The 12,762-nt window shown below is 42.4% G+C and overlaps 1 protein-coding gene across 1 annotated transcript in view; it reads right to left on the reverse strand.

Moving 5' to 3' along the window:
- The window catches only part of PFDN4 (prefoldin subunit 4), a 31,386-nt gene extending 19,252 nt beyond the window's left edge, over positions 1 to 12,134 (reverse strand). Inside the window, exon 1 of the mRNA XM_011936732.1 lies at positions 11,943 to 12,134. Within this exon, the coding sequence (XP_011792122.1) occupies positions 11,943 to 12,134 (192 nt within the window). The remainder of the gene's footprint in view (positions 1 to 11,942) is intronic.
- Positions 12,135 to 12,762: the final 628 nt, after the last annotated feature.

A 12,762-nucleotide genomic window follows, 5' to 3' on the forward strand; every position in this document is an offset into this window, starting at 1 on the left:
CAACCTGGCATATTCAGCCAGCAGGCTTTCTTCTGGGCATAGCAGACTCCCCACTCACAGAGTACACACAGGTACATGTAGGGCACCTGCTCATCCGTGTGCTCACCTGTCAGGCCCTCCAGGTATATGAACTTGTAACTCCCAGCCTTCTGTTCTAACATACCTAAATGAGAGCATTTATGTGTGTGTGTGTTTGAAATTTGTGCCATGCTAGGTGCTATTGCAAGTAGAAAAATAAAGCAGACAAAGTGCTTGGCATCATGAAGTTTATGGCTGGCAAACATATGATCAAAATCAGAGCACCAGAAGTTGCAACCCTGGGGTGAGTCCAGGGGAGAAAAAGCTTGAATCTGGCTGGAGTGGTCCCTGAGGACTGTGGAATCGGTGGTATGTTGCTTGGACCAAGAAGGGCAGGTGCTCAGCATTGAGGATATAACACTGTAAAAACCGGACAAAACTCTTTGTCTTCATGTAGCTTACATTCTAATGATAGGAAAAAGATCATAACCAAAAACATATAAGTAAATTATACAGTATGTTAGAAAGTGTTATTAGTATAAATGCTATTAATCGCTCCAACAAGAACTCATGCAATTATAATAAAAGACTGTGTGACTACCATCACGAACACTCCGTGACGAAGATATAAGGACAGAAATGGTCAGTGCATTGACTGGAAAACAGAGAGAGAAAAAAAAACAAAACCTATTTGAATTGGTATGTAAGCTACAACATTGTCCAGACATGTCCCAGTTTAATTTAGATGTTGTCACAAAGCGATAATGAGATTATCACATCATTTCCTGGCAGTACATGCCTGGGTGCCCTCCAAAACCTGCAACACGTGCTCCAGGTTCCTGGTTCTGATTTAAAAAGGAAACCTTGATCAGATTCACCTTCCGTGCTGGCCATGAGGAGTGAGCGGCAAGAAGGAGGAAGCCCCAGGATCACACAGCAATTTGGTTTGGTGCCTGCAGAGGGCACCCGAGGAACATGACAATGTTCCCCAGACTTGAACCATTCAAATGCACCTTCCACATATGTTGCACTTCTTTTGAATCTTACTGTTCTGGGTAACGTTAAGTATTGTCAGTTTGTATTTAGCTAAGCAATTTTGCAAATGGTTTTTCCATAACCCTGTTTGAAACGTTTCATTGTTTTCCCATTGCACTTAAATTTCTCACTAGGGCCTAGCCTCCCTCCCTGACCTTGTTTTGGACCATCTTTCCCCTCACTCACTGTGCTCCACCCTCTTGGGCCTCCTTTCTGTGAATGCTACATGCTCCTGCCTGCCTCATTGCATTTGCTTTTCCTGCTGCCTGTGATGCCTTTCTCCTACTGTTCAGCCAGCTACATTCTACCCTCTGCCTATCCTCAAGACTCAGCATCTATGTTACCCCATCAAGGAAGCTGCTATGATTTGAATGTGTCCTCCAGCGTTCATAGGTTGAAATTTAATGGCCAATGTGGTTGTATTATGAGGTGGGGGCCTTTAAGTCTGAGGACAGAGCCCTCAAGAATGGGATTGGGTCCCTCATAGAAGGGCTTGAGGGAATTTGTTTGTGTCTCCCACTGCTATAAAGAACTGCCCAAGACTGGGTAATTTAGAAGGGAAAGAGGTTTATTGACTCACAGTTCTACATGGCTGGGGAGGCCTCAGGAAACTTACACTCATGGCGGGATGTGAAGGGAAAGCAAGACACCTTCCTCACAGGCCGGCAGGACGGAGAGTGAATGCAGGAAGAACTACCAAACATTTATAAAACCATCAGACCTCATGAGAACTCACTCACTATCATGAGAACAGAGTAGGGGAAACCATCCCCATGATTCAATCACCTCCACCTGGTCTTTCCCTTGACCATAATCCCCATTTCCCCATAATGGGGATTATGGGGATTACAATTCAAGATGAGATTTTGGGTGAGGACACAGCCAAACCAAATCAGGGTTCATTCTCTTCTGCTCTTCTACCAGGTAAGGACATAGCGTTCTGCCCTGCAGAGGACACAGCAACAAGGTGACATCTTAGAAGGAGAGACAGGACCTCTCACCAGCCATCAAACCTACAGGGGCCTTGATTTTGGATTTCCCAGCCTCCAGAACTGTCAGGAATAAATCTCTATTGTTTATAAATTACCTAGACTCAGGACTTCAGTTGTAGCAGCATAGACGCACTAAGACACAAGCTTTCCTTAAACACCCATCTCCCAGACAAAAGCAGCATCCCCTGCCCCCTAAAGCAGCTTTCTATGCCTCCCTGGCATATTCCCTTCTGAATTTTGTGTCCCTGTTAAAAACTGAGGGGCAGAGATTGCAATGGAGGAATGAACATAACTTGAGACCTCCTGAGTTATGAGTTATTCCCAAAGTACAGAGAATAAAGATTAACCCAAGAATTTTACTTCTTGTGAAAAGAACAAGTTACAGAAGCTATTTTTGACAATAGTGGGATTTTTTAGCCTATCCTTAAAGTAAACAAAAGTTTAGAGTTAATCATAACATATGTATACTATTATTTTTTAAATTGTTCCTGCATCCAATGGTGACATAAACACATTGGCTCCAATAACAGAGTGAGATTTCATTTCTAGGTAAAGATGCTACCTGGAGGCAAATTGAATGCTCAAATCTTTCTACAGGTAAAATCTTGTTTTAATAAAAGGCACTTCCACATATGTGTTTACATAATGAGCCTCTTCTCATATTCGGTCAGGTGTTGCCTGAGCAGACTGAAGGAGAGCTGAGGTCCTGGCTACAATGAATTCCATTTGACCTAATAAATATTGAATCGCCAGTGTAATCACTGATTCTTGTAGCAGTGTAGGACATGCATCCTAGGAGAAGATTTCAGTATTTTATGAGCTGCCTCTTGCTAAGCTCAGGAGGAGCTCTCCTGAGGAGGAGAGGCAATCCCTACATTGTCACTGGCATTACAAAGAGACTGTATTTCTATTAAGCATTTAATATATACTTTGGGCTCTTAACTTTTGCAGATTCATTCAGTTCAAACTACAGGTATAATTTTCATTTCATAGATGGGAAAATAGAGGCTCAGCACAACTGGGTAATGTCTGTAAGTTTCTATACCTTATATAACTGTTATCTGATAAAGATAAGGATAGAAATCCTAGTTATACTCATCTACACCATATTTTCTCATTCTCATAAAAAATTAAATACTTTACTTCTCAAAAATAATTCTGCCTCATTTCCTTTAGAACTAACTTCGTTCAAATTTTAGTACCACCCAAGTAATTATGCTATCTAGTTATGTTCATGAAACAAGTCTACCTATATTTTTTGCATAATTTGACAAGATATATAGGACAACATAGCAACGAAAACTTTTCTCCTTTTTATTTTAAGATCCCACTTCCCAAAGAGGGGGGAATTGTATTAAAAGCACTTGAATAATGCATACATAGGAAATCGATCTATATAATGCATTATTTTAATAGGTTTGTATCCAACTGTAACTCATCATTACAGACTTTATTTTGTAATTGTCTCTTTGCTGATGGGGAATGGGAATTTGTATTTATCAGACTCCACATTTGATTGGCTGCCCAAGAAGAATTAGTTCTCCTGAATATGTGGTGCTTGCCTCCCAACACCCATTTCCTGCTCTTCTAGCAATAGCCTAATTTCAATGTGAGGACCCTCCCCTTCCTCCCAATCAGACCACGTGACCTGGGTGGACTCTCATACCCCCTTAGTGATGGAGCCTAAGAACAGCCTTCAGTCATTCAGCAACTCGTGGTCACATGACTGTTCAGAAATAAGCACAGAAACAAACTGAGGCCAATCAGAGCCTCAACTTCTGGTTCCAATGGGAGCCAGAAGCCCTCTCTTCCTATTTGCTGTGAAGCTGTAGAAATGGAAGCTCTAGCATAGTGGCTGGCATCTTGCCATATCAGGAGTGAACTTATTTAAAAATGGGACCAACACAGAAGTGAAACTGAGGAACAGGGAGAGATGAAACAGGGCCTGATAAAAAGCATTCCCCTGGTCACACGGAGAGCTAAGCCAGCCCTCCCCTTGAACTTTTCAATGACATGAGTCACTAAATTCATTTGCTTAGGAAAGTTTGGCTTAGTTATCTGTCACTTAAAATCAAAAGAGTGCTCACTGATACATCATGGCTACATTAATGTCCGGACAGAGCCTGAGACAAGGGCTTGCTGCAGGGAGTTCACTGTAGGAAGTGATCCTAGGGAAGCCCGAGGAAAAGTGAAAAAGGTGAAGATAGGAAGCTGTTCCAAGGGCTGTTACTGGGCTGATGACCCTGTAGGCCGCTGGAACTTGCTCCTCCTGCAAACCCTCTGGGGTCTAGCATGTGTCCCTCAGAACTGTCCTCACTACAGAGACAGCATTTATCCACCCAGACCCATTCAGCCAAGTGTTGGCCCGGTGCATGTTACCTCCCCTGCACTTCCAGGTTTGATCTTGCGCTAGATGGCTGCAGGTGCTGCCTGTGGCCAGTAGAAAAGCCCCAGGACATGAGGTACTACTGAGATCAGGTTCACCTGGCCACAGCTGTTTGTCAGTTCAATGCCAGAGCAACAAGATAGGTGAGGAGGATATAAGACAAGGCATCAAAGATGTCCAATGCTATTAAAATTCATTATCAGCACCACACATTGGTTCCCTAAGATTAGACTTTATAAATTTTGATAAAACTGGACAAGAACAGGGTTGAATCTGATGAAGCCCAACCAGGACTTCAATATCAATGTCTTTCACACACAATACTTAGGACCAAAGAAGTCCCCTTAAGGGAATTTTGTGCATCAAAGTCTTGGCGAATTGTTCTGCTGCAGAACTGGGTCAGATCAGCTGCATGCGGGGAGGAGAGTTTTCCCTGGAAGTAAAGGGATGGCCCCTGCTGTTACTCACTGCTGGAAAAATCAGCCTGAAAACAGCAAATGAGAACAAGAGAGATGAGCCTTAGATTCCGGTAAAGGAACGCTCTCACCGTGACCCAGAGTTTAAGGGTAGGTAGGAACATGATCCTGGCCTTGGCCTCTGACTCATTCGTACAACACATAGTTATTGAATGTCATCAGGAGCAACCACAGATGGTGAGGCCCGGTGCAGAATGAAAACTCAAGGTCCCTTGTTCAAACACTAATAAGAATTTCAGGATGGCAACAATGCAGGGATCATGTGAGTGCGGGATCCTGTGTGACTACACGGGCTGCACGCTTGCAAAGTCCATCCGGTCACCTAGGTGTCACTTATTGTGCTAGGTTCTGGGCATACACTGGCAAGCAGAACCAATATGGCACCCATACTCAAAAAGCTTAGAGCCTAGCCTGGGATGTATACGGTTCCCTCCATCAGTCTCCTTTCTCAGATATCTTTCACAGCATGAGCCTTCGCTATAGTGAGCTTGATTCACTATTATGTGTGTATATATATATTTATATATGTAATGTTTACATAAATAATATATAATTAAATTAAATATATATTTATTATATATGCATATATACTTATATAATATTTATATATGTTTGTTCCATTTGTTTATATATAAAATATAGATATTTATTATATATTTGTTCCATCCTTATTCTCTCTGGAGCACTCACCCATGCTGTACCCTCTGCCCTCTATAACTATATCAATAAACTAATGTTTATATATTTACATTACACAAACATATGTAGATAAAATAAAATATATCTATAATTATATATTATATACACATAAAATTGCTCATGCAACTTGTTCCCTAAGCCCCTGGAGTACAACTGAAGAATCAGTGATTACATTGGCTGTTCTAATGCAGGGGTGGCGATCTGGCGATTTTGAAAACCGTCAGATATGTCTCCAGGGGGAAGCAGGGGGCTCTCTGAGGGGCAGCTTCCTATGGGATTGGCGAGTATAATTTTAACTATCAGCATTAACTGGAATGTCCAAGAGAGATACCGAAAAAGATTTACCCACCTGTTTGAGAAAGCAAAATGCCTAAGCAATTAGAGCATTGACAATGTGAAAGCAAGAATGTTGTTCAAATCACCCACAGGTATTTAAATGATACTGGCTGAATATCACTCTGTTTGGGTCTATATTTTATAAACCAAATAACCATTTGTTGAGGTTAACTTGCTTCATTGTTGAATGTTAATGCAGTCTTCCCTCCACAGGTTTTTACCTGTCATATCTAGAGTTTTCTAGGAGCCACACCATGTATTCTGGAATAAGTCTTTCCGCTTCATTGGCTCCAGATTTTGTCATGGTGTGTCCTTTACTACCTCTGCCACTTTGCCAAAAACTTCCTATAAGACCTCAGAGACAAGGCTTGGCTGATAGAATTAAAAGAAAGTTCAACCAGAGAGTAACTTACAGATACTGAGCAAGCTTAGACTTGACCTCAAGCCATGGAAGAGGCGTGTTTCCTGATTGTCTCGTGATCTTCCACCTTAGCAATAGGAAACTCTGCCTCTAGCACCGGAAGCTGTTCCAGGGTCTTTGTGCCAAACTGACTTCCAAAATCCATTGAGTCTTCATTTATTATCCGGAGATTGGTCTATTTCTAAAATGATTAACAGAATGTGTAGGATTTACGGTTTGGATCTGAGACCACAGGTCAATCACACTGTAATCCATATCAATCATTTTCTCAAAGTATAGTTGTCCAATTTTAATATATGTCATCTGGAAGCTTGTATTCTAGCTTCTAAATCTACTTTTGAAGCTAGAATCCAATTCTACTTTTAAATCTCTCCTTTCAAGGAATTCAATTTCTTGGAATCCAGTGCTTCCACTGGGTGTCTTTGCCTGCAAGCAATTGAAACACATTTGAACTCTACTTTAAACAATGAGTGGTGATTTGCTAAGCAATACATGGCGTGTCTCATGGAACCTTTAGCAACCAGGATTCTATTTTTAGGAAATCAAGTAGATTCCTTCGTGTTAAGGCAATTGTACTTTTAAAACATTTCTGCAAATTCTTTGACATCCTCCCATCAAAGGCCTACTTCCCTTCCTTTGAATATGGACTTACCTGGTGAGTCCCCACTAACCAAAAGAGTGCAGCAGAAGCAGAAGTTGCCATATGACTTCTAAGGCTGGGTTAGAAGAGGCAATCTAGTTTCACCTTGTTCTCTCTGGGGGTACTCACCCTTGGTGCCCACCTTTTGTGCTGCAAGGAAGCCCAGGCACCCAGCAGGACCACATGTCAGTGTTCCAGTCAGTGGTCCCTGCTGAGACCCCAGCTCTCAGCCAGTATCGACTGCCAGACGTGAGTAAGGAAGCCTTAAGGTGAATCCAGCCCCAGCCACCAACTCTCTGCAACTGCACAGGAAACCTCAGTGAGGAGATGGGAGTCACTCCCAGCATGATGAGGTATGATAATAATAAAAGACTATTGCTGTTTCACACCACCAAGTCTGGAGTGTGATATATAACCAGACACCCAGGTAGCAATCAGGACCCCAGTATCAACTGCAGAAGTGGAAGGGCACTAACTTGCTCTTCCTACTGCCAGCAGCCAGAGGGTGGGTACATGACCTGGCGTCAATGGATCTGTGGCTCTTAATTCTTTACAGCAGGATCCTCTGGTGGGGAGTCCTGGCCATGCATCAGTGGTGGGTTTCCATTTTGGGATCCTCCCCACATCCCAAGCTTGATCATCCAGCCACAGTCTTGCAAGCCTTTGCCAAATGCAATACATTCTCTATAGATGAGGATAGCCAGAACCAGTTTCTGTTGCTTACAACTAAAAAAAGTCCAAATTGCTACTTGATCAGAAAGTGCCTCTGGAAGAGACTGCAAATGGAAACCGGTAGGACGTCAGACCTTTGCCTCATTTCTCCTGTCTGCTGTCTGCTCAACTGCTTCAATCCTCTTTACCTCTGCAAACCACCTTCCTCTACTGGCTTCAGTTATGTGTGGAGAAAAATGGTCTCCCCTAGCTTCTGAGATCAAGAGACCAGATCACACGGATGAGCTGGATTTTTCTCAAATCCCAAATCAGTGCTTAGGAGTAAAAGTCTGAGTGGCCCAGATTGGATCAAGTTCATCTATGGCCAAAACCTAGTGTCATGCTGTGTCTGCATGGCTGCCAAGGGCCTGGGCCTGTGGGGTGAGAATAGAAGTCATTTCCAGAACACGGGAGCAGTGGTGCAGTTCCTCACGAGCTGGGAAAACAATGCTAGAAACTTCCATTTCATCCCAGATGAGACTGTTACCCTAGAGGGAGTTTTTCTCTGTGATCTTCCTGCTCTCTACAATGTAATCCCAGATAACTCATCTGCCTTTCCACCTCTACCTACACCTTTTCCCATGCTCCTCCTAATCATTTAGCGTATCTTTTTTTTTTTTTTTTTTTTTGAGACGGAGTCTCTCTCTCTTTCACCCAGGCTGGAGTGCAGAGGCGCCATCTCGGCTCACTGCCAGCTCCACCTCCCAGGTTCACACCATTCTCCTGCCTCAGCCTCCCGAGTAGCTGGGACCGCAGGTGCCTGCCATGACACCCGGCTGATTTTTTGTATTTTTAGTAGAGACGGGGTTTCACTGTGTTAGCCAGGATGGTCTCGATCTCCTGACCTCGTGATCCACCCGTCTCGGCCTCCTAAAGTGCTGGGATGACAGGTGTGAGCCACTGCGCCCGGCCCATGTAGCATATCTTAATCAATGCATGTTTAATCCCTTCCTGCTTTTCTAGAGCTTCCATAAGTGACTTACTTCCTGTGAAGCATTTCTGCTGCCTTTCATATCCGGCTTTTCACACTCACTTACCTGTCTTTCCTTGTGGGATTCTTTGAGCAGTGATTCCATTCCGGGGAAGTTCTGTGTTGGAGTCTGTAATTACTGTCTTGTACCTGGCATGCCCCTCTGTGTGTGCTTCACAAGATTGGCATGCAGCAGAGGCCACCATCTTATAAATGTCACAAATGAAAAGTTTGTTGACAAATAAAATAGTAGAGGATTGACCAACTGGGATTTGTCTTTTGTGCCTTTGTTCATTGTCCTAGTTATAAATTTCCTGGGGCCAGGCATGGTGGCTCACGTCTGGAATCCCAATACTTTGGGAGGCCAAGGTGGGAAGGATTGCTCAGGCCAATAGTTCAAGACCAACATCGGCAACATAGCGAGATCCCATCTCTACCAAAAATATGTATTTTTTTTAAATTAGCAGCCATGGTGGCACACCCCTATAGTCCCAGCTATTCAGTCGGCTGAGGCAGAAGGATCACTTGAGCCCAGGTGTTCGAGGCTGCCGTGAGCTATGATCATGCCACTGCACTGCAGCCTGGGCAACAGAGCAAGACTTTGTCTTTAAAAAATTAAAATAAAATATCCTGGTTCATTTTACCTGATCAGAGTCTCGCACTTTTGCCGGAGCTGGAGTGCAGTGGCACAATCTCGGCTCACTACAACCTCCGCCTCCCAGGTTGAAGCAATTCTCCTGCCTCAGCCTCCCAGGTAGCTGGGATTACAGGCATGTGCCACCACGCCCAGTTAATTTTTGTGTTTTTAGTAGAGATGGGGTTTCACTATGTTGGTCAGGCTGGTCTCGAACGCCTGACCTCGTGATCCACCCACCTCGGCCTCCCAAAGTGCTGGGATTACAGGTGTGGGCCACCGCGCCTGGCCAATAATTGGTCTATTTCTATCCCTTGGGCTATACCCATTAAGACAGCAGAGGCACATAGAAGGATACTGTAGCTGGGAATATGGTTGCAGCAACTTCAAAGAGTTGCCAACTTTTTACTTTGCTAAGGATGGGAATGAAATCAAAAATGTCTAAATCTAAAATTAACAACATAAAAGCAAAGACTTTATACCATAAAAGGGCAAGAATAAAATAAAAAAAAATCTTTTCCAATAAAGTCATATGGATAAACTTTTCCAACTTTTAAAATCCCAGGCCACTGAAGCAGGAAAAAGGCCAGTGACCCTTTCCAGTGGGCCTGACTTTGGGATTTACTCCAGGACACCATCTACTTTTCCAGAGTGTGGAGTTTTAAATGGGGCCAAAGAAGATACTGATTCCATTAGAATTCTTTTCTCCTGCAATCAAAGAAGGGAGAACCCCTTCTGGTTTCCTGCAGAAGACAGAGCATGTTCTCACATCTGAGTACCATGTCCTCCTGTGCCAGGAAGTTTTGGCCAGAAGCAAAGAGAGCCTTATATCACCTGCATGCATGTGCCAGGCACTCTGCTAAATAGGAATACACACAACAACATTTCAAGACTGGTAATATTCTCTCTTTTTTTTTTCACCAATAAGAAAGTCAAGACTGGGAAAGGTAAGGCCGCACGCCTATAGTTATAGAGGCTGATACAATCGGGAGATATGATTTGAATCCAAGTACATCAATTACCTAAGTCCACTCTCCAAACCATTGCTTTTCCCCTTAAAGATTTAAACAAGGATTTTGACAACCAGGTGACATACACATTTTCACTTTAGAGAAAAATTATTCTATAAAAGTTGCTAGTTTTATTTTGGACCCTAGACTTGAGACTTCAGAAAATATAAACAGCCCTTTTACCTGAGTCATGGTAATAGTGTTATTGAATAACACAATATCTGAGTCACTTGGATTCATGTAAAAAGAACACATAGGAAGTTTTATTTGTGATTTACTGGTTTTGAAATCAAGTCACAAGCTTGGGCATGAGGATAGTATTATTATCTTTGTTGGCAAGATGAACTGATTGTGAGTGTGATATAAGTAAAAGTGATTGAATTGACATTCCCAGGAACATTTTCAAAGGTGAAACTATGAACTCATTCATCACAAGTCTTCAGAACTTGTAACGAAAACGTCTTCCTGTGGCATTCCATAAAATGACTATTTATCTGAAAGATAAAAGATAATTTCCCTTTGCTATCATCTCTTCAGATACTTTTCAACATCTGAATTTTATTTCTCTACATCCATATGCAGCCTTGGCCTTGTGTAGGTGGAGTTCTCACTGAGTTCCATGAATACTGAGACTCCTCTTCCCCTAAAAATACCTCCTGATCCACTATTAATGCCTCAGCTTCTCTTACCAGGAATTTCACAGTTAGAGACAAGGCTTCATTTGAGGATACGCCTGTGAGAGAAACAGATTTAGAATGAAAACAGTAAGGAATTTCAGATTATTTTATGAGAGCTGGTTTGGAGAAAAGAAAAGGTAAGTGAGCAAGTGTGCATCAGAGGTGAAGATAATACGTTAATAGTCAACTTTTACAGTGCATTTCCTACCAGCCAGGCACTGTTCTAAGTGCTTTATATGAATTAACTCATTTAACCATTTTCATAACCTTAGGAGGTAGGTATTATCATAATGTATATATTTTATAGATGAAGAAACAGACACAGAAACACTGAGCAATTTGCCCAAGGTTGTATAGCCAGAAAGCTGGAAAGTTAGATTTAAACTCAGGTGATCTGGATTAAATCAACCCCTTTTAACCATTGCACAGACCAGGCCAAGGAGGTGAGGCCTGAGAACTGCTGGATAGAGGCAAGAGTACCCACAAAGGGAATGTCGGCGCATAAAAAACAACTGCAGACTCTGACCTCTATGGGGGATATCCTGCCAGCTCTGTGTTAAGATCTGAAAAGAAAATGGACCATTCTCTCACTAATTTAAAAAAAAAATCTGAACATTTAGAGAGTCTTTATTAAAAGTCTGTTTACTGTCAGGGCTCAGCGAGTCCCGGAAATGAGCAGCTCAGGACGCTTTGAAGGTTTAAGAGAAGATGCCCTGAAACATCTGGGAAGAATACCGCCTCTTATTTATCATGTGGTTGCAATGACCACATTTCTTGTTTATGAAGAACAGATGTCTTTGGTGGTTATGCAGCAATGGAATTTGTTGATGAATACTGGGGAGTCCGTAGAATTGATAAGAAGGCTGGACAACCAGGCCTGAATCAATAGGCAGGCATCTAGGGAAATTAGGCAGCCAAACTGCGGCCAAAATTATACCAAAGGGAAAGTCTGGTTTGATTCATATTCACGGACACTATTACAAGCAATAGCAGACTGCTGGCACTGGAGGCTGAAAGCTGTGGCTGCCACCGCTAAATACATCTGAAGTCTGCAATGTTTCTTTGCGCACTGAACACCTCCAGACGGAGCATGGGATTGGCTGAGGTTAGTCACATGACCTCTAGCCATTGGCGAGCTGAGAGCCCGGAGTTTTGAGCCCCTTCAGCTGCCAGCATTGGTGTCAATGTCTCTGTTTTAGGATTTCTCTAAATACTCTAGGTTCAAATGTTGGTCTGCGAAGGACTCAAGATAGATGTGTATTTTGGAGTTGTATTTGTCATCTAAATGGAAGGAAAACTCAATAATCAACAAAGGTATGGAAAGATACTATACTCAAGATGGAAAATGGGGGATTATGGTAAGAGCTGAATAAAGCCAGGATTTAAATTCTCTACGCTCAGAATTTTCTTATTTGTAAAATGGTTGTCAACATGGTATTTATCTCATGACTTGTGAAGATCTAAGGAGATGGTGAGAACTTGGAAATTCACAACTTTAAAAAATTAAATCAAAACATTAGAAATGCTATTATATATTAATTCCCCATTTCCACTCGAAGCAGAACTAACATGAATGAAGTTATGCAGCAGGGAAAGTGCCTTAAATTAGGATGGACTGAGAGAGATGTAGTGTTGAATTCTGAAAGACACCCAAATAATTGCTCTCCCTGTGAAACTGCATAGAAAATTCCATTCACACATTCTTCAAACGTCCTTGAAAACGTAACACCATAGGCACTTTTTTCCCTAAAGCTAAC

The sequence above is a fragment of the Colobus angolensis genome, unplaced genomic scaffold, assembly GCF_000951035.1.
Source record: "Colobus angolensis palliatus isolate OR3802 unplaced genomic scaffold, Cang.pa_1.0 Scaffold156, whole genome shotgun sequence".
Lineage (NCBI taxonomy): Eukaryota > Metazoa > Chordata > Mammalia > Primates > Cercopithecidae > Colobus > Colobus angolensis.